Source organism: Leopardus geoffroyi, chromosome A2 (genome assembly GCF_018350155.1).
Source record: "Leopardus geoffroyi isolate Oge1 chromosome A2, O.geoffroyi_Oge1_pat1.0, whole genome shotgun sequence".
NCBI lineage: Eukaryota > Metazoa > Chordata > Mammalia > Carnivora > Felidae > Leopardus > Leopardus geoffroyi.
This window is the reverse complement of record NC_059331.1, coordinates 17,934,538-17,957,014: the sequence shown is the minus strand read 5'-3', so window position 1 is coordinate 17,957,014 and position 22,477 is coordinate 17,934,538. Positions and strand designations below refer to the sequence as shown.

General features: G+C 44.9%; 1 protein-coding gene across 5 annotated transcripts in view; it reads left to right on the top strand.

The window, feature by feature from the left end:
* IP6K2 (inositol hexakisphosphate kinase 2) overlaps positions 1 to 22,320 on the top strand; it is a 31,143-nt gene extending 8,823 nt beyond the window's left edge. For 2 of the 5 annotated variants that reach the window (XM_045492867.1, XM_045492863.1), the window contains 5 exons: positions 13,599 to 13,930; positions 15,869 to 16,091; positions 16,963 to 17,138; positions 20,918 to 21,093; positions 21,546 to 22,320. In XM_045492867.1, coding sequence (XP_045348823.1) covers positions 13,729 to 13,930; positions 15,869 to 16,091; positions 16,963 to 17,138; positions 20,918 to 21,093; positions 21,546 to 22,046 — 1,278 coding nt within the window. In that variant the 5' untranslated portion in view covers positions 13,599 to 13,728 and the 3' untranslated portion in view covers positions 22,047 to 22,320. Of the gene's footprint in view, positions 1 to 439; positions 580 to 8,379; positions 8,585 to 13,598; positions 13,931 to 13,958; positions 15,779 to 15,868; positions 16,092 to 16,962; positions 17,139 to 20,917; positions 21,094 to 21,545 lie in introns of those variants that run through there. The other 3 variants (XM_045492865.1, XM_045492864.1, XM_045492866.1) reach the window with 3 other exon arrangements.
* Positions 22,321 to 22,477: the final 157 nt, after the last annotated feature.

Sequence of the window (22,477 nt, the reverse complement as noted above, 5' to 3'; positions counted from 1 at the left end):
CAGCACAGAGCCCAGCGCGGGGCTCTAACTCACGGACCGCAAGATCATGACCCGAGCCGGAGTTGGATGCCCAACCGACTGAGCCACCCAGGCGCCCCAAAGCTTGTTTTATAAGAATAGTAGATTATTTTTGTTTAACAAGTATAAAACTCATGCTAGATACGAATTTTTACTGTAACCCTCCTCCCTACCTTTTTTATCTGGGATTGAGATCCCAGGTCTATACAACTTTGGTATCTTTGCTAATAAGGCTGCAGCAACTTTTGTCTTGGGATTAACCTAGCTCCACGCCTGCCTTCTTTCACTCTGATGCCCATTTGTTTAAAATGTGCTTGAAACTTGGTGTCTGTGGACTGCACCTTTAGCTCATTCCTCCCCTTTTCATGAGCAACAAGTGATGCTATATCTCTGGAGTTCTCAGTTTAGCTTCTTTTACAGGGTGCTCTGTGGAGGTGTGTGAACCCAGCACCTGTTGGTTCTCATGCTAAACAGAATCATACTGTTTCCTTGAGAGACTGTCTATAGAGTTACCCAACAAAGGAAGAGGAAGGGTGGATATAGAATACATGACCAAAGAATGTATGTATATTTTTTAAAGTTGGTTTGTTTATGTATGTATGTTTATTTTTTGAGAGAGAGACACGGAGTGTGAGCAGGGGAGGGGCAGAGAGAGAGGGAGACAGAATCCGAAGCAGGTGAGCTTGTGAGATCATGACCTGAGCCGAAGTCAGGTGCTTAACTGACTGAGCCACTCAGGTGCCCCTAAAGTTTATTTATTTTGAGAGAGAGTGAGAGAGAGAGCACCAGCATGGGAGGGACAGAGAGAGAGGGAGAAAGAGAATCCCATGCAGGTTCTGCACTGTCAGTGCAGAGCCCGATGTGGGGCTTGATCTCATGAACCACTGTGAGATCATGACCTGAGCTGAAATCAAGAGTTGGCTGCTTAACCTACTGAGCCACCCAGGTATCCCAAAGAATGTATATTTGTATGAGCTTGAACAACCTGACAGGAAAAACATACAGTACTCTTAAACCACTTAATTGCACACTGCTGAGATTATGGTCTCCTAAATGAGTTCTTAATGAACATTTTCAAGTTTTCTGCTATTATGAGTAGAGGTTTTACATGTAAGGCAGTGAAAGATGTCCTTCCATGAACAGTATCTCTTCTCTGAGGTGAATGCTTCTGGAGGAGAGATAGTGGAGTTGGTTGCCAACTCCCTGCTGAGGGTCTGGGTTTCTCTTCATCTATGTTGTTATTGGAGAGTATGGGAACACAAGTGTCTTTTCCCCAGGTCCTTTGAGCTGCCCCTGCCCCTTGTAGTATCTATGCTTGGCTTTATGGGACAAACACAGCAACACCTTCACAGCGTTGCATGCTTGAGGACCTTAGGTTTGATTGGGATGCTGCACCTACCTTGAGAGCCCAGGGGAAGACTGTAAGCACCAGATGCAGAATCCTGGGGCATTTGGAAGTGTGGACCTTGCAGAGGTGCCAGGTGGGAGCTGACAGACTCTGGGCCCTGAAACACTGATGGATGTGGCCAGCAGGTCTAGGGCAGGTGAAGGCTAGGAAAGGAGGAAACAGGCTGCCCTCTTCCGGGAATGATTCATTTCACTCTCAGAAGAGTGTGTGTGTGGTTTTTTGTTTTTATAGAGACAGCATGTGTGTACAGGGGGGATAGAGGGAGAGAGAGAGAGAATCTCTCCATGCCCAGCCCAGCACACAGAGTTGATGCAGGGCTTGATCCCACAACTGTGAGATGAGCCGAAATCAAGAGTCGGATGTTTGACTGAGCCAGCCAGGCACCCCGAAAGAGTGTTTTTATTTTGAAAATACTGAAGGTTCTTTGTGTAGAACCAAAGAAAGGGAACACAGTGGCAAGATGTCAAAAGTGAAAGTGCCCCATTGGCCTTCCCTCCCAGTCCTCAAATGTGCTCTTGAGTGACTGAAGTCACTGCCCTTCTCACAAGCTGGCTGATTCCAAAGGAGTCAGTGTATGATTTGCTTCAGAACTGTGGATGTGGTTGAACTTGATTTCCTCAAAGTTTCTTAATATTTTGCTATGCTTTATTTTGGAAAGAAATCTCAGGACTTATGGAGGATGACTGGCAAATGGCTCTATGTTAGGACAAAGTGCTGTGACCTGTGCCAGTGTCAGGAATTTTTTCATGCCGTATCTCATTCTTTTTCTGGCTGGTCGTGGAGGAACACTGAGTATACTGAGTGGTTTGTGATAAAGCTGCCAGATTGGTGCTTTGAGCCTGGGACACTTTGCAAACCCTTGAGGAAAGTATTAACTAAGTGAGGTTTTGCAAGGACCTGGAGCAAATTGTGCCCCCTGGACATATAGGACCTGGTGCAGTGCAGGATACACTTTGGTCCCTCCATCAGCAGGTACAGCACTCAGGGTGTCGGCCTAGGCATGTCAGGGATGCCTGGGTTCTGTGGCTGCCCATGAGGACTGAATCATTTTTGGCTCCCTGTGTTTTAGAGGATGAGCTCATGTGTCATCTGGTTAGGGAACCAGCTGAGGGATGAGTAGGGGTAAACATCAACAACATAATCTTGCCTGAAGCCAATGGACCATTATTTGTCAGCACAAGAGAGAACTGTGACTCAAGGTCGGAAAGTCCCTCATGGATTGAGCCCTCACAGCAATTTCGGCTGCAGTCTGAGGCAGCCATTTCTGTGTGTTTCTGTTGTGTGTATTTTTTAGGGGGTGGTGGGAGTCATAGACTGCACCAAGGAGGAGGAGACTAGAAATGAGAATTGCCCTTGAAAGAGGAGTAATGGGCTTCTTTCTAAGGAGGACTGAGAATTCTTGGTGTATGTATGAAATACATTTAGTTATTTCTAAGAAAATGTGATTCTCAGATAAAGAAGACATGTGACACCTTAGAATCAATAATTTCAATTTCCTTGAAGGAGTCGTGCTATGCTTTTAGCTAGAAAAAGCTTTTTAAGTTGCTAAAACTTTGTAATTCTAGCAGTGTAACTCTGATGAACATATTTCTAGGTAGGCTGAAAGTTCCTTCTCATCCCCTTCCATTTTGGGACCCTCTAGTCTTTCATTCCAGAAATCTAATTTAACAAGGCAGAGAGATGGGGTAATGTGTCATGCTGGTGGTTCTAGAGAGGAGAAGCATCTGAGAGGCTGCTGCTTGCTTCCCTTACAGAAAAGCTTGTCTGGATTTTTGGAACAGAATCTGGTGTTTTATTTGTTCCTCAGCATTGGGGGAAGGATCTGTGTTATTATGGCTTTAATGAAACAGTTCCATGTACAGCTTACAGCTTTTCACTTATTAGAACTAGAATAAAGGGGCACCTGGGTGGTTCAGTCAGTTGTGCGTCTGACTTCAGCTCGGGTCATGATCTCACGGTTCGTGAGTTCGAGCCCCGTGTCAGGCTCTGTGCTCAACAGCTCAGAGTCTGGAGCCTGCTTTGGATTCTGTGTCTCCCTTTCTCTCTACCCCTTCCCCACTTGCTCGCTCACTCTCTTTCTCTCTCAACAATAAATAAACATTAAAAAAAAATTTTTTTTAACTAGAATAAAATGCTAACGAGGGAGAAAATGAACACCTAGTCTTGGACCACAGGCATCTGTGTCAAGTTGATGCAGAGATTGTGTCTTGTCTCTGGCCCTGCTGCTTTAGTGGAGCCAGTGCCTACTATGGCATTGGGAGGATGGGGGGAGGCAGGGCGGACAGACACCTTGCCAGCCCGCCAGCCAGGCTGCAGCTCCTTTAAGGTTAGGACTAGGATTCCAGCCATTCTTAGCAGTGACTCTTTCATCTCAGGTACCTGGTTTTTGTGGTGACGTATACCTGTTATGGTGACCTCAGTACCTGGCACCTCAGTATGCCCATCATGGCCATGTCTACTCCAGAGGGCTGTTGTAAGAGCAAGGGTGTTACAGAACAGACTAAGTGCTCCAAAATGGGAGCTCTGGTCTCTAGCATGTTTGTATCATGTTGTCATTGAAGTTTGAGGAGTTGGTTACTTCCTTTTCTGATCTTCCAACACCTTGTATACACCTTAGGGTATGTGGGGGTTGTTAACATATGGTCCATCTCCCAGGGTCTTCATCATGGAGTGGAGCTCTGAGCATGCAGTGTGGGCTAGGGCAGTGTTGGATGAGCTTAAAACCTTCAAGAGCTAAACAACTATCTGGGTTTTCCTATTTTAGTCTTAGTGATTTCTTTTCTTTTTTCACCTCTAATATTTTTCCTCCCTGTTGTAAAGATAATATATGCTCTGAGTTTGAGACTATTTCAAGAAGTTTGGGACATTTAGAAAACTGAAAAGAAAGGAATAACGTCTTACTACTTGGTACAAGGCAGATCCAGGTTTTGTGCTGTCTGAAGTTTATATAATGTAATATGAATATATATATAATTTATTTATATAAATATATAATTATAACTGCCATCTTTAAACAAAAGAATTTACAATTATGAAACCAAGTAGGTAGGAAAGTGAGTATCTGTTTAGATTGAAAAAAAATCAGAAGATACACATTTCAAAATCAGACAAATACTACAACTGCAATACTTTTCCCCCTACATTTTGAGGCAGCATTTTGATTACCTCTTCTGTGACAACAGTGTTACAATGTTTCTATAGAAAGGGCATACAGTTCCTCCCCTAGGTTGATGCTCATCTGCTTTCTCTTGTCCACAACAGTTTCTTTCAGCTTCGCAACTCATCCTATGTCATGTAAATTTTTAGAATGTTGTCAAATTTGGGAAACCTGTATCAAGTTTTTTCACACCTGAGCTGGGAGACTTGGAGGCATTCAACTTTTTTTTTTGAGTTGCCATTTTTAGGTGCACCTGGGTGGTTCAGTCTTTTAAGCCTCTGACTCTTGGTTTTGGCTCAGGTCATGATCTTACAGTTTTGTGAGTTTGAGCCCTGTGTTGGGTCTGTGCTGAGTGTGTGGAACCTGCTTGGGATTCTCCCTCTCTCCCTGCCTCTCTCCAATTCGTGCTGTCTCTCTCTCTGTCTTCCTCTCTCTCTCTGAAAAATAAACGTTAAAAGAAATAAAGTTGTCTTTTTTTAACATTTATTTATTTTGAGAGAGTGCGAGCAGGGGAGGGGCAGAGAGAGGAGAGAGGGAATCTCAAGCAGGCTTTTGCGCTGTCAGTGCAGAGCCCGATGCAGGGCTGGAACTCACAAACCATGAGATCATGACCTGCACCAGAATTAAGAGTTGGATGTTCAGCTGACTGAGCTACCCAGGTGTCCCAAGGCATACAGCATTTTTAATGCAGTGGCAGTGATGAAAGGGCCTTGGAAGGGGGTGGGACAGCCATGACCTCTGTGAGTAGCTGGTACTTTTTTAAATTTTTGTGTGTATGTGGTAAAATATACTTTACATAAAATTTACCATCTTAACCATTTTTATTGTATGATTCAGTAGCATAGCTGGTACTTTTTTTTTTTTTTTTTTTTTTTTTTATTTAAAAAATTTTTTTTTTTTTCAACGTTTATTTTATTTTTGGGACAGAGAGAGACAGAGCATGAACGGGGGAGGGGCAGAGAGAGAGGGAGACACAGAATCGGAAACAGGCTCCAGGCTCTGAGCCATCAGCCCAGAGCCTGACGCGGGGCTCGAACTCACGGACCGCGAGATCGTGACCTGGCTGAAGTCGGACGCTCAACCGACTGCGCCACCCAGGCGCCCCAGCATAGCTGGTACTTTTTGACAGTCTTTTTCTCTATAATTCTTTGGACATAGTTCAGACAATATAGATTATACAATTTTTATATCTTGCTTTCATTTAAAAGAGTATATCATAAGCATTTTCTCAGATTGTTTAAAAATTGTAAAATTGATAAACTTTTTATATCTCGATAGTTCATCATGCACTCTTCTGTTACTTGACATGGAAGTGAGTGCGATCACAATGGGGTATAAGAGATACCTTGATCTCTGTGGTGCAGCGGTGGGAGTTTTCCTAAGGTTGGTAGTTTGATGCCCTGTACTCAGATGGGTCAATCTGGTCAGCCTCTATCCTTGCCCTTGCCTCCCACAAGGCACATATTGACAGCTTTCCTCTTACTTCCTGGCTTTATTTTGCTAAAACTCCTTTTTGTGTATTCATTTTGTTATCAGGGATTGTGCCTCATCTGGTACCCAGCTTCCCCAGAAGTCCAGGTCATGCAGGGAATGATTTTCCTTCTGCATTGTCTTGCTGAGATAACTTACTTAAATAAAGCTGGATGGCAGACCCACCAGTGTTGCTGAAAGAGGCCTTCAGCAGAGACTCAGCACCAACCCATGGCCATTCTTTGCTTTGCCTGCAAAAGATGGGGATGATCATCTTGTAGTGATAACTTTGCAAAGTAAAAGGTTTGAGTCTTTGGGATGTGAACTTTGAACCAACACAGAATTTCTGATTGCTAGTTAGTATATTTGTTTTAAACTATGATAGAATTTTAATCTTCTTGAGGCCACATTTTTAAAGTTTATTCTTCAGTGACCATTCTTTCCCTGCCTGATTTTCTACAAGAGATAATTTTCCAGGAGGTTGATTGTCATTACGTTAAGAGCTTAAGCTTTGTTTACATGAAATGTTTCCACATCACCAGGTCCCACATGAGTGTTAGGTGCAGAGTCCTTCATTTATATTCCTCAGTTATTGTAGACTTGATAGATGGGGAATTATAAATGCAAAATTAATACCAGTCGGTGCTCAGAATACATTTTGTAAAGTGTGTTGCATGCCTCATTTTAATAATCGTAGCCACTGTATGTATGATTGGTTTGGGTTTGGATAATTGCAGTGGTTGCCTTTTGAGTTCTCTGTGTTCATCTGTGTGTGACAGGTGTTCATGACGCAGTAGTGATTTTGAGGCACATCCTGTGAAGTGCCTACTCTGTGTTCGTGTTCTTCTGGACTCTGGAGATTCAACAGTGAACGGAGCGGTCAGAAATCTCTGATTTTATGGACCTTTGTTTTTTGGTGGGGTCAGAGTCAGGGATAACAAAAAATAAACAAGACAAATAATAAAACATAGTATGTTACATAGTGATAGGTACTAAAGAGAAATAAAGCAGGGTTGTATAAGGGAGTGTGGACAGGGAGATATGTTACTTTCAGATGGGGTAGCTAATAAGGAAGGCCTCATTAAAGAAGTCATTTTGGGGCGCCTGGGTGGCTTAGTCGGTTGAGCGTCCGACTTCAGCTCAGGTCATGATCTCACGGTCTGTGGGTTCGAGCCCCGTGTCGGGCTCTGTGCTGACAGCTCAGAGCCTGGAGCCTGCTTTGGATTCTGTGTCTCCCTCTCTCTCTGACCCTCCCCCATTCATGCTCTGTCTCTCTCTGTCTCAAAAATAAATAAAACATTAAAAAAAAAATTTTAAAGAAGTCACATTTGTATGAAGAGCTGAAGGAGGTAAAAGAGTAAGCCAAGGTGGTACCCAGGGGAAAAGTGTACAAAGCAGAGGGAATGGCAAGTGCAAAGGCTCTGAGGTGGGTGTATTCCAGGCAGGCATGTTTGAGAAATAACAAGGAAGCTAGTATAAGAGGAGCCAACTTGATGCTGATTTTTCTTTCCTTCTGGGTGTTTTACAAGAAAGGCTTATTAAGGGCCTTCATGCTTCTGTTTTGCTTGATTGTAAAGGATGTTTTGCTTTGACTTTATAAGAATTAAAAAAGATAACCATGCAATTGGTTGTAGTCTGTGAGTAGGGGTGCCTGGGTGGTTCAGTCGGTTAAGAGTCCAATTCTTTTTTTTTTTTTTTTTACAATTTTTAAATTTTAACTTGTTTTATTTTTTATTTTTTAAAATTTACATCCAAATTAGTTAGCATATAGTGCAACAATGATTTCAGGAGTAGATTCCTTAGTGTCCCTTACCCATTTATCCCATCCCCCCTCCCACAACCCCTCCCGTAACTCTCAGTTTGTTCTGCATATTTATGAATCTCTTCTGTTTTGTCCCCCTCCCTGTTTTTATATTATTGTTTCCCTTCCCTTATGTTCATCTGTTTTGTCTCTTAAAGTCTTCATATGGGTGAAGTAATATGATTTTTGTCTTTTTCTGACTAATTTCACTTACCATAATACCTTCCAGTTCCATCCACGTAGTTGCAAATGGCAAGATTTCATTATTTTTTTTGATTGCCAAGTAATACTCCATTGTATATATATACCACATCTTCTTTATCCATTCATCCATCGATGGACAAAGTGTCCAATTCTTGATTTCAGCTCAGGCCATGAGCCCCAAGTGGATTTTCTGTCTCTGCCCCTCCCCACAGCTTGCGCGCGCATGCGCATACTCTCTCAAAATAAATAAATAAACTTAAAAAAAAAAAAAAGTCTGCCAGTATTAAGAGCCTGATAAAAATTAGGCTTTCAAAGTGAGCAAATGGCTTTAGGATTAGCATTGGGTGTCATGGATTTACAAGGGGAAATTTGGCTATCTCTGAAAGTCTGTACCATCTGGCAATGCCTTCACAGAAAGGGAGGCGTCCGTACTTTGACCAAGATGGTGACCCAGGCTGACCTTGGCAGGAGTGACTCAGAGATGCTCAGTGTAAGGCAAATGACCCGAGTGAGAACAGATGGGAAGGTAAATTTCATCCAGTGCATTTGCATGTAGAAACTATTTAAAAGCTAATACGATCTTTTTAAATACAATTTTTTTCTTATTAAAATAATATATACTTACGAAAATTTGGTAAATTAAAAAGTATAAGAAAAAATGTAATCCCTTTATTGAAGTGTAAATTATATACAATAAGATTCATCAATTTTAAGTCTAATTTTATGAGTTTTGACAAATTTATGCAGTCATATAATTACTGCCCCAGTCATAGCTAAAACACTGTCATTACCCCTAAAAGTTCTCTTGGTCCCCTTTGCAGTAAATCCTATTCTCCTACCTCTGCAACTGCCTATCTACTTTCTATAGTTCTGCTTTTCTAGAATTTTGTATAAATGGAATCTTATAGCACATAGTCTTTTCTGTTGGCTTTTTTTCACTTCTGATGCTTTTATGATGAATCTTCGTTGTTGCATGTATCAGTACATTCACTTTTATTACTGAATAATATTGCATTATATGGATATACCACAGTTTGTTTATTCATTCACCCATTTGATGGATGTTTGGGTTTCCACCTTTTGGCTGCTGTAAATAGTGCCTCTATGATCATTCATGTATAAGCCTATGTGGACATTTGTTTTAATTTCTCTTAGGCATATGCATATGTAGGATGGTTGGGTCATATAATAAGTATATGTTGAACTTTCTAAGAAACCGCCAAACTGTTTTCTGAAGCGGCTGTTACCTTTTTGCATTCCTACCAGCAGTGTTTAAGAGTTCAGTGACTGACCCTGGTGGTGGAGTCATGGGTTATGTGCAGATGCTGTATGGTGGCGGCTGTGGGGCTCAGGGAGAGCAGGTGTAGATGGTGAGTGTTGATTTTCCACCATCAGGCTAGTGTGCCTCACAACATTCCCTATCACTGTCCAACCCTGGGGCTTTTCTTGAGGCAAATAAGTGGCCCCAGCAGACTCCATTTGTAGCCTCATTAAACTAAATTCTAGATGTGTGAGCTAACAGCTCAGGGCTTTTCATGAGTCATAGTTGTTTTATTTGCAATATTTTAGAAGCTAAGATTATTAAGGTGTTGTTTCCAGTAAATTCTTCAACCAGTTTGACAGATTTAGGGAGATGGACTGTGGAGGAAATCTGTGTCCTGTCCTAGGATGAATTATGTTGTTTTCCTTACCTGTTCAGAGTTCATGGGCCAATGTGAGGCAATGTGGAAAATAAAATAGATGCTAAATCTGAAGGCAGTATTTTGTTCCCCCCCCCCCCTTGGTACAGGGTCCACACATTGCATGGACATCTCAGTAACCATTAATACTCTAGGATTCTTGGGAAACTGGGCCTTAGACTTTGTGTTTAAAAACCATGGAGAGAACCCTCTGCTCAAACCACATGTGGAACAGAGAAAGCGTAGCAGGTGAAAAAGCAGGTGTTTTGGGTACTTTTCTTCCTTCTGGCCAGGTTGAGGCCACTGATACGCTGCTCTGTAATCCTTGGGAAGTTTGATTTCTTCAATTTCCCACAGAGATAGGGCCTATAAGGGAAGCTAGACTGGAAGCTCCACTTCTTTGTCTGCACCCCAAATGTAAGAAATATGTAGTACAGTGAAGCCATACATATGTTCATATTGAGAGATTGAACATAATTGAAATAAAACAATCACAAAACAGGACTTACATTATTGCGTGCAATACAATGATACTTTCTGTTTTTAAGTTTATTTATTTATTTATTTTGAGAGAGAAAGGGAGAGAGGAGCGAGTGGGGGCGAGGCAGAGAGAGAGAGAGAGAGAGAAAGAAAGAGAATCCCAAGCAGCCTCCGCACTTCAGTGCAGAGCCCAATGCAGGACTCAAACTCATGAACTATGAGATCATGACCGGAGTTGAAGTCAGACACTTAACTGACTGAGCCACCCAGGTGCCCCTATTTTTTTTCTATATGATTAAAACAAACTAGTATTCACTAATTGCATTACACCACCCACAGAGTAGAGATCTACTTCAGGCCTCTCTTCTCCATTTTAGAAACCAGAAAACTGGAACCCAGAGGGAGCCAGGGACTTGGAGTCTTTCTCTAAGCAATCGAGTGGCAGAAGTGGGACTAGAACCCGGCTTCACCTCATTACAGGATAATCACTTGTCTCCCTAACATCACCTCACATTTGGCAGTTTCCTCTGTCATCAGCTTGCCTCAGGCAAGGGTTGGCCTTATTTTTCTTGCATCTCTACCCAAGATGATGATTACTCTCCAGTGAGCAATGTCCTACGGACTGCCAGAGTTGGGTGCTGCAGGGAGGGTGGCAAGGTGCCATGTCATACCCAGCAGCTAATGAATACACTGAGGACCTGGGAGTAGATGGAGACATTCACCTGGCCTTTTGGCCTCTAGCCACACACCTGCACCATACTAGAGAGTGCTATGAAGGACCGGCTTTTGTTTTTGAGTCTGGTGTGGAGGTGGGTAAAAGATGCCTGGAGAGAGATATTTTTCTATTTAATTGAATACATTTAAGGAATCTTGGACAGAGTTGGAAAGGGATTTGCATTGGTGTCAGCATTACTGACAACGAAAGCAGTTTATACTTGTATGAAAGGTTTGGATTGTTTCTAAAGCCTGGACCATGAGGAGCATCTTGTGCAATAACCATTTAATAATTATGGTACCTGGTTCGTGCTTGGGTACTTACTGGCAGACCAACTGTGAGTCAGTACAGTAGCTTTCCTTTGGTATTGCTCGTACTCCTGAGGTCTTTTCAGTGGGTTATTATGAACTGGTCTGTGTAAACCTGGAGAAAGGGCTTGTGTGGCCAAGTATACCAGAGCTCCACCTTCTGGAGAGAGTCTGGAATGTCTGGAATGTACTCATTCTTTGAACTGATTGTCACAGAACCCTTCCCAGCACTTGTCCTCCTGAGGGCTTCTGTGATGCTGAGAAGGTGGTGCCAGGAGAGGAATCAGGACCTTTGATTTTCATCTCTTTGCATTTGGCACCCACAGTCAGTTCTCTCTAAAAAGAGATTAATACCAGTTGAAACTCTTAAAGAGAACTTTATAAATATATAGGAAATAATACAAATATAAATATAAAACATAGGGGCGCATCTGGGTGGCTCAGTCGGTTGAACATCCAACTCTTGACTTCGGCTCAGGTCATGATCAGATCATGAGGTTGAGTCGTACATGGGGCTCTGCGTTAACAGTGTGGAGCCTGCTTGGGATTCTCTCTCTTCTCTCTCTGCTCATCCCCCGCTTTTGCGTGCACATGCGCGCTCTCTCTCTCTCTCTCTCTCAAAATAGTAAATAAACTTAAAAAATAAAAGATATAAGTACATGGTGAAGGCACTCTCACAACAGGCTAAGTGTCCCATGGATGTAGGAGTACTGTATGAAGGTACTAATGCCAGAGACCCTGGGCACTAGAGGTGGCCCTATGACGGCATCCAAAAGATTGAGGTTCATTTGGGAGCTTATTGTCCCTGGCCCTTCCCTCACCTCCCCAAAGCAGTGTCATTGTTTGCAACAGAGAGACTAGTGTCTTCCTCACAGAAGGTATCTCAAGGACCAAATGAGGTAAGTTCCTGTGATGAGCCAACAACATTTAATAGGTGCTTTACTCGCCTTAGAGGACAGTGGACCCATCTTTAGCAGACCTATTCTTACCCAGCATGTCAGCTGGGGTAATGGAAACTGGAAGAGTTGCCATTAAAAACCCTGAATGGGGGCACCTGGGTGGCTCAGTCAGTTGAGTGACCGACTTCGGCTCAGGTCATGATCTCACAGTTTGTGAGTTCAAGCCCCGCGTCAGGCCTGGAGCCTGCTTCCGATTCTGGGTCTCCCTCTCCCTTTGCCCCTCCCCCTCTCATGCTCTGTCTCTCTCTGTCTCAGAAATAAATAAACATAAGAGAAAAAAAAAGTAAAAAAAAACCAAACAAACCCTGTATGATTGATGAAATGGCCTACATGCTGTAAGTAGTGCTAGTAGCAACCATGTAGTCTGTAAATTATAGACAGGAAACAGAACTAGCTTGACATGCCTTGAAGTGGTTAACAATTGTGTAGAGGTTGCTTTGTAAGATCTGGCGTGTTTAGTGATGCAAAGTCAGGTCTAAGGCCCTAAACCTCAGAGTGAATGAGAGCCCTGATTACGGTAGGAGCACAGCTTTGGTTTAAAGGTGTGCCCCAGCTTTTGGAGATCAGGATAGAACTGATAAAAATAGTCAGTGACCTAGAACACCGTGTATCTTTTTAAATGGAGTTAGCCAGCCTTGATCAGTTGTTTTTAGATACAGACGTTAATCATTAAAGCTAGGCCCAAGCTCCACTGCTAATAAGGTTAATGGGGCTTGTCTTTGGCCTTGGGGTGGGGGTGGGGGGTGGACACCCTGGGGGAGTAGATCTTACTAGATGTGACTAAGCAGGTTTTCCTTTTAACTGCATTTTATAAAAGTACAATTAACGACTAAGAGTGAACCCTAATGTAAACTATGATGATGTGTCAATGTGGGTTCATCATCATTTGTAACAAACGTACCACTATGGTGGGAGATATTGGTAATGGGGAAGGCAACACATGTGTGGGAGCAGGTGGTTATGTGTGCAGTCAGTGTATCTTCCTCTCATTTTTGCTGTGGGCCTAAAACTACTCTAAAAAATAAAGTTAAAAATATATATGCATGAAGTTAATCTTATTAGAAAATGGTAAGATTTAATCTGAATTATTAGGCTTGAAATGGGACTTTACCTTATGTGGCTTTGCGTTTTTCCCACCCATCTAACGCTGCTGTCGTGGTGGGAGGGCACTGGCTGTGTGGGTACACCTGGAGCCAGTCGCTGCCTGTCGGCACCTGGCCCCGCCCCGCGGGAACTCTGGCTGTTTGTTTCTGCGGGAGAAGGCGGAGCCGGGGTGGGCGACGTGGGTGGGGCCCGGCGAGAGCACAGGCTGCTTGTCTTTCCGCTGGAGGAAGGCTAGTGGCTCTAAGGCGGTTCCCAGGCCGCTTCCAAAGCCAGTGTCTCTCTTTGCTTCCGGCAGAGCGTCCTGGCCCGCGCAACTGAGGAGTCAAAGCGAGACAGACGGACGCACGGACAGACGACGGACGGAGGACTCGCTGGCCGTTGGACCCCGCCGCCTCCCCCTTCTTCCTGCCGCCTGCGTCTGGAGGATGAGCCCAGCCTTCAGGGCCATGGACGTGGAGCCCCGCACCAAGGGCGTCCTGCTGGAGCCCTTTGTCCACCAGGTCGGGGGGCACTCATGCGTGCTCCGCTTCAATGAGACGACCCTATGCAAGCCCCTGGTTCCGAGGGAGCACCAGTTCTACGAGACCCTCCCAGCTGAGATGCGCAAATTCACTCCCCAGTACAAAGGTGAGCCCCCACTGACATAGGGGTCTCCGCTGGCGAGGAGATGCAAGGCGGCACTTCGCAGCCGGGGAAGGCGCGGGCAGCTATCCCGGGAGCCCTCCCCTCATTCCTCCCCACTCTGTGTTTTCCCTTCTCCTCTTGGCCCTCAGCCCAGCACCTCACACCCTCAGTTTGCAAGCCCTGGTAAGATTGCTTAATTCTGTTTTGTTTTGTGGATTTGTTTTGAGTTTATTTTTGGTGGAAGTGTAGTTGTGTTTTATGTTCAGGTATCTCTTGATCACAGTACCCCATAGGAGTCCCCCCACCCCTGCCCATGGGAGACAGCGGGGGAAGACTTTGGGAGGATTTTTCCCAGAATGCTTGCCGCCTGCTTTTTGTCCTCCAGGAAACCAGAAGCCCTGGTGATTAGGTAGGCTGGGAGCAGGGTTGAGTCAGATGGAATGCAGGAGTGGGAGGCCTGTGCTGATTAGCTGAAACCCTTTGCTATTACGGAATGTCCCTGAAATTGCAATGTTATGGCAACTCTTTGATTCACATATGGTGACTCTCTCTTTCTTTTTATAATGCATTTTTGGGGGGACAGCATTAGCCATCATCATGGTGTGGACTTTCCTGGGAGTGGGGGATATTTTGTAAATCAAAGAACCCATTAAGGAAATTAAATTTACATTGCCTGGTTGTACAAAAGACTCTTGAACAACTTAGGTTCTTCTGGGACTGTTGAAACATGCTCTTTGAAGACAGAATGTACTGGGCGCCTCTCTCTGTACTCTGTGAATATGCATGTGTGTTGTGGTTGGGGGTGGGGGAGTTGAAGGCCCTCACTTGGTCCTTCTCTGTTGTTTTTTCCAGGACAAAGCCAAAGGCCCCTTGTTAGCTGGCCACCCTTGTCCCCCTTTTCCCCCTGGTTGTTTCCCCGTGGCCACAGGGAAGTGTGGTCCCCTGAATTCCCTACCCAGGCTCCTCTGCTCCTCTGCGCCCAAAGACAGGGACCACCTCAGAAGTGTCATCTCTCTCTGAGCACGCATTCCCCTGCAGCAAGCGAGCAAGCGGGCGGGCAGCAAGGACTGAGCAAATTGAGTGATCCCAGGCCAGAGAGGCCTGGGAGGAAAGGTGTTCAGCCAGTCGGTTGTAAGGCGCTCGTCGGCACCTGCTGAAACGCTCCCACCTCACAGCCCCCTCCTCAAAGACTGTCTAATTACACATGGCAGGTTCTAGAGACTCAAGGGGGAGAGCTGCTTTCAAGGCCACCATACGTCTGTGCTCCCGGCCCAACCTTATTTGCCTTGTGTTCATTTTGTTCTTTTGTGACTGCAAAGACCAATAAAGTAACATGTTTGAGGACAAAAGGCTTGGGGTGCCCACCCGTGTGGGGGTGCTGCAAGAAGCCTTTGCTAGGGTGTCTGTTGTGCTGTGTGGTTTGTTTTGTTTGCTCTTTTATTATTTTGTTTTGCTTGCCCAGTCTTCCCTTACCCTTGGACCCTTCTTACCCTTCAGGGCAAACCTTTGTTCCCAGTGTTCAGGCTCTGCTTTAAAGCAAGTCTCAGGCCGCCGGAGTTTCTGTTTAGGGCATCAAAAATTCCCATAAGATATAAAGAGCAAATGTTTTTACGTCTCTTTTAGGATTAGAAGAATTACATAAAATTTAATAAACATTTTCAATAATGGAAAAATGTGTCTTGTAATTCTTTGGCTCTTGCCTTGTTGAGTGCATCAGAGAGGAAGACTCTCGGCCATGTTTGCTCCCTAATCGCTTGTCTTGTATGGTGTCATCTTTTCTAGCTGTTTTGATATTTGTTAGGTTTGCAGATGAGTTTGGGGCCTCTGGCAACATAGAGACTAAGGAACAGGGTAAGAAAAAACCAAATGTTACAATCATGTTATTTATAACACATCATCTTTGGAATTAAAAGTTCTTTCTGCTCCTCACCCCCCTTCCAGGTGTGGTATCAGTTCGCTTTGAAGAAGATGAAGACAGGAACTTGTGTTTAATAGCATATCCATTAAAAGGGGACCACGGAATTGTGGACAGTGTAGACAATTCAGACTGTGAACCAAAAAGTAAGCTTCTGAGGTGGACAAACAAAAAACATCACGTCCTAGAGACAGAAAAGAGCCCCAAGGACTGGGTGAGACAGCACCGGAAAGAGGAGAAGATGAAAAGGTGGGTATAAACTGAGAGGGGAACCCTGGACTCTATGGGAGGGGAGGTGTCAGGGATCTTAGTTATAGTCCAGTCGTCTGGAGCTAGAGACTCAAACGATGGTGCCTTGTCACTCAGTGGCCAGTTCCCACATGACAGCTTCTTTGTAATGATTCTGGGTTAGGTCATGCCATTTAGGGTAAACAGCTACAGTGGCAGCTGTAAAAGAGTTTTAGTCACTCATTGCTCCTGCAGCTGCCCTGTGCTACATCCTGGGGATGTCGCAGTGGCCAAGATAGGAACTGTCCCATCACCTCAAGTTGCTCATTGATGGTGGGAGACAAAATGGTCAGTTGGGCATCCCCGGAATGTAGGATCCACTGACACAGAGCCTTCCAAGAGCCGGTTCTTGGCAGAACTGGTAAAAATATAAATAATATATAAAAGTTGAGAAGTGTTTATAATGTGGCCAAGTAGGTTGGCTTATTCCCATGGGATTTCAGTTCAGCTTTTCCCAGTCTCCAGCATTTGGAATCAGGGAACTTGGATGTAGCAGAAGCCAGGGGACAGTACTGCCTAGAAAAAAAGGGCAGTGAAGGCTGCTTGGGGGTTGGGGGGTGTGCAGTGGTGGAGGCAGAGGCTGTTCTTGCATCTTAGGTTCTCATGCTATAGAAAAAACAGTGATCTGGCCCTTTAATTTTTTCAGTCAACTTTCTTGAGGTATAATCCACTTAGAATAAAATGTATCCATTTGAAGTATTCAATGTGTACACTAAAACCACCACCACATCAAGATCTCAAACTTCCCATCACTCCAAAAGTTTCTTCATGCCTCTTTGGCCCTGAATTCTGATAAGATGTTGTGATTTATTGGCCCCTTGTCTCTTTACAGCCATAAGTTAGAAGAAGAATTTGAGTGGCTAAAGAAATCTGAAGTCTTGTACTACAGCGTAGAGAAAAAGGGGAATGTCAGTTCCCAGCTTAAACACTATAACCCCTGGAGCATGAAGTGTCACCAGCAACAGTTACAGAGAATGAAGGAGAATGCAAAACATCGGAACCAATACAGTATCCTTTGCTCACAGGGTATCTTTGCCTTGGGGATAGGGGAGGGTAGGTGAGATCCTAGGAGCTCAGAGAGGTTGGGTTTATTTTCTAGTCATGGTTGTGCCAGGGCACCCTTTGTGGTAACCATAGGCAAATAGCCCTCCCTCAGGAACAAGGGCTGGTCTGGGAATACAGGTGGTGGGGAGACGGTTGAGGGCCACCTCATGGAGGGACCAACCTGCATCAGGGAGGCTTTAGCCTAGAGTGCAAGGGGCTGGTTTGTGTTTTCAGACTCCTACAGAAGTCCGCAGATAGTGCTTCCTGCCAAGAATGGGGGTGGCAGGTGGGTGCTTACCTTTCAATCCTGGTTCACCAGACTGGCACATGAATAAAGCATGGGGCTTTCCCCCCACCCCACCCCCCCTGCTTTTTTTTTTACTCAGTGATTTCTTTTTAATTTAATTTATTTAGTTTTTAAAGTTTATTTATTTTGAGAGTGAGTGTATGCGCATGCATGAGCAGGGAAGGGGCAAAGAGAGTTCCCAAGCAGGCTCTGTGCTGTTAGCACAGGACTCTATTCCAGGAACCGTGAGATCATGACCTGAGCTGAAACACAGGTGCCCCTTCTTTCTTTTTTTAATCTTGAGGGGGTAGTTCCTCAGAATTGAGTATGTTTTATTTTTTTTTTTAACTTTTTACTAGGGAAAATTTTACACATATTAAACATAGAATAATACTTTGAACTTATAAGTACCAGTCACCCAGTTTCGGTGATTAACCTACTTATGTCAGTCTTGGGCCGTGACTGTCTCTTATACCCAGCATCCCCAAGCCGAGCTGTTTCTTTCTCCCTTTCCCTTTTTCCCTTTCCCCCTTTCTCCCTTTCCCTTTCTTCCTCTCCTCTCCTGTCTTCTCCCCTCCCCTCTTTTCCTTTCTTCCAGAGGGAGGGAAGGGAGGGAGAGAAAAATCCTAAGCAGGCCCCCGTGCTGTAAGCATGGAGCCCAGTGTGGGTTTTGAACCCATGAACCATGAGATCATGACCTGAGCTGAAACTAAGAGTCAAATACTCAACTGACTAGCCACCCAGGTGCCCCCAACCGAGCTCTTTCTGAAGTGTCTCCTGTGTCATTGCATCCATACACATCTCATCATGCATCTTTAAGAGATAGGGGTTTTCTTTTAATTAAGTTAGAAAACGAGAACGAGTGGGGAAGGGGCAGAGAGAGAGGGAGAGAGAGGATCCCAAGCAGGCTCTACACTGTCAGCTCAGAGTCCGATGCGAGCTCAAACTCAAGAACTATGAGATGATGACCTGAACCGAGATCAGGAGTTGGACGCTTAACTGACTGAGCCACCCAGGCGCCCCAAGACAAGGGTATTTTTAAGATGTGAGCTCCTTAAAACTGGACAGTAGTGCCTTATTGTCAAGTATCTAGTTTGTGTCCACATTTTCCTAATTGTCTCATAAATATGTTTTTACTGACGGTTGGTTTGAATGGAGAGCCAAGTGAAGTCCACACATTTTTGGTTGAAATGTCTAAGTCTTTTTAAGTACCCTTTTTATTTTTTCATCTTGGAAATTTCTTGTCAAAGAAACTAGGTCTTCTAAACTTTCCCACCATCTGAATTTTACTGATTACATCCCTGTGGTCTTTTACATGTTACTCTTTTCTCTTTGTTTCCATTAGGTTTTGATAATTTGATCTAGAGGCTTGGTCAGATTTAGGTTCAGTTTTGGGGTAGGTGGGAGCTAGGATCCCTTGGAAATGGTAGTGGCCATCAGGAAGTGCAGTATTTGTCTGTCTTGCCTGTGTTGCTATTGCCTTAGATCCATTTTTTCATTAGGCACTTTTCTAATTTTGTCATTCCTTCTTAGCTGGAATCTGTAAAGATAAACTTTTTCTCATCAATTATATGCTTATACTGAGGTATAGTTTATATAGGAAAGGTAGATTATTTACTGATTATTTGGAATAATGGGTGGGTTTTTTAACATCCATTCAAAATGCCAGTGGGTTTTTCAGCATTATTATGAACCTGTGAATTTAGACATATTTGATGTGGTTTTAGTCCGTTGCAGTTTTATCTTCACTGATGCACAGATTCTTCCATGTTTTGTTTTGCCTTTTAAAATAGGCTCTTTAGAAGCGCCTGGGTGGCTCAGTTGGTTAAGCGTCCAACTTCGGCTCAGGTCATGATCTCATGGCTGGAGAGTTCAACCCCCGCGTCAGGCTCTGTGCTGACAGCTCAGAGCCTGGAGCCTGCTTTGGATTCTGTGTCTCCCTCTCTCTCTGCCCCTCCCCTACTCATGCTCTGTCTCTCTCTGTCTCTCAAAAATAAATAAAGATATAAAAAATTTTTTTTTTTAGTACTTTAAAATAGGCTCTCGAGTCCTTCTGACACAATCATAGTAGTCTGTGACGACTCTCTTACTTTCTGGTATGAAAAGATGGCCCAGGGTCATGTATATTTCCTACTCCAGATGTGAGTTCAGTCATTCCTCTGAGGCAGGAGTTACAAACCTGCTCAGTAGAGGGCCAGATAGTAAATGTTTCTGGCTTCACAGGCTGTACCCTCTGCCACACCTCTGCCACTGTAGCTTGAAAGTAGTCATAGATAATCATGTAAATGAATGAGCATGACTATACCCCAATGAAACTGTTTATGATCACCAAGATTTGCATATCATTTAATTTTCCATGTGTCATGAAGTATTATGTGTATTTTTTGACAACTTAAAATTTTAAGAACGATTTCTAGTTCATAGGCTGTACAACAAGTAGCCATAGTTCACCAATCCCTGCCCTAGGAAAACTGGTCTGGACACTAAGGGTGCTCACACAACTATCTGGTCATTGTTTCTAGACCTTTTCAGTGCCACACAGCTGGGAAATACACTTTTATTTTATTTTAAAAAAAGGTTTTTTTAATGTTTATTCACCCTTGAGAGAGACAGAGACAGAATGCAAGTGGGTTAGGGGCAGAGAGAGAGGGAGACACAGAATCCGAAGCAGGCTCCAGGCTCTGAGCTGTCAGCACAGAGCCTGACGCAGGGCTTGAACTCACAAGCTGTGCAATCATGACCTGAACCTAAGTCGGATGCTCAACTGACTGAGCCACCCAGGCGCCCCCGCATTTATTTATTTATTTATTTTTTTTTCTTTTTTTTTTAAATTTTTTTTTTCAACGTTTATTTATTTTTGGGACAGAGAGAGACAAAGCATGAACGGGGGAGGGGCAGAGAGAGAGGGAGACACAGAATCGGAAACAGGCTCCAGGCTCTGAGCCATCAGCCCATAGCCTGACACGGGGCTCGAACTCACGGACCGTGAGATCGTGACCTGGCTGAAGTCGGACGCCCAACCGACTGCGCCACCCAGGCGCCCCCCGCATTTATTTTAAAGAGAAAATTTTTCATGAGTTTATGCAGATATTTCCAGTTCACATAGAAGGTTACGGGATTTATTTATTTGATGTTCTGTTTGAAACTTAGGACAGTGTGAAACCCTGTTCCCATACCTTGTTGAGTTGTAGCAGTGCCGTATGTGTGTCGCCCAGGCCTATGTTGAGTGCGGGTGCAGGCGGTCTTCATGCCAGTTCCCTGACAAGAATTCAGTTCTTCGATTTTAGCCCTCTAGTCAGCCTTGGGCTCCCTACATGGGGGATAGCAGGACTGATGGGGCCTTCTGTGGACCTGGGCTTTTCTGAGGCACTGTGTGCAGGCATTGTGCCCTGGAGTGCCAAAGCCCCCATGCAGCAGCACCTTTTCTTTAGAGGGAGGATTGTCCTTAACCACTCAGAATTCATCTTACTGGAAAATCTGACTTCCCGCTATGAGGTGCCTTGTGTCCTGGACCTCAAGATGGGTACCCGCCAGCATGGTGATGATGCTTCAGAGGAGAAGGCAGCCAACCAGATCCGCAAGTGCCAGCAGAGCACATCTGCTGTCATCGGTGTCCGTGTGTGTGGCATGCAGGTGAGGGGAGTACTGGTGCATACCACAGGCTGGCTAGGGCATCCAGTAGCTTCTACTCTCCACCGTGGGCATAGTCCTGCTGTTTTCTCAAGATTTCAGCATGGCTGAGTGAGTCTGTTGCTTTCGGTTAGAAAAAAAGCATGCATGCCTCGGTGAACTGTCTGGGGCTGAGCTGGTTGACTGAGTCCAGAGTCTCTGGACAGGAGTGGGAATGAAGGCAAGATGGTTAGGCCCTCTCCACCAACTGATATGCTAAGCAGGGGTCTGAGGACAGAACCAGGTCAGAGGGCTGCATCCTGAGTGGTGGTAGATCAGAAAGGGTATTGCCTTGTATGACTGGTGTACTTAACAGGTTAAAGGATCTGATCCAGGGGTGTCCTTTTGCTGCTGTTCCCCAGGGTCCAGGCTCTGAGACAGCTGTCAGCACCTAACCTGCTGGTCTCTTCCCACAGGTGTACCAGGCAGGGAGTGGGCAGCTTATGTTCATGAACAAGTACCACGGACGAAAGCTGTCAGTGCAGGGCTTCAAGGAGGCACTTTTCCAATTTTTCCACAATGGTCGGTATCTGCGCCGTGAACTCCTGGGCCCTGTGCTTAAGAAGCTGGCTGAGCTCAAAGCCATTTTGGAGCGACAGGAGTCCTACCGCTTCTACTCAAGCTCCCTGTTGGTCATCTATGATGGCAAAGAATGGCCTGAGGTGGCCCTGGACTCAGATGCTGAGGACTTGGAGGACCTGTCTGAGGAGTCAGCTGACGAGTCTGCAGGTGCCTATGCCTACAAGCCCATCGGCACCAGCTCAGTGGACGTGCGCATGATCGACTTTGCACACACCACCTGCAGGCTGTATGGCGAGGACAGCGTGGTACATGAGGGCCAGGATGCTGGCTATATCTTCGGGCTCCAGAGCCTCATAGACATTGTCACAGAGATAAGCGAGGAAAGTGGGGAGTGAGTTTGCTGGCTGCACCAGCACCTGAGAGACTCTCTGTGTCCCAGGCACAGCTGTGCTGCGTCGGGGAGGAGGCCAGTATGGCCAGGCGTTGGCCCCTGCAGCCTGGAGCTGATGTGCAGAGGCCTCTGTGAGTCCCAGCCTGAGCCAGCCCCAATTGCGTTTGGAGTCTTTTATTTATTTTAACTATTTCTTCAACATTCCACATTTGATGATGCAGATACCTCTTTCTTCCCTGAGTGTAAATGTTCTAATACAAATCTTTTTGTTAATTGTACACAGTGCTGCTGTCGTTCTTAACTAGGGGCAGGCAGCCAGACCCCATCCCAGCCCTCAGAATCCTGACATGTGCTGTGTCCTCCACCCTAGCCCAGGAATATTCTCCTTGCCACTGCCCCCACCTCACGGACCCTGAGGTCACCCAAAGAGGACCT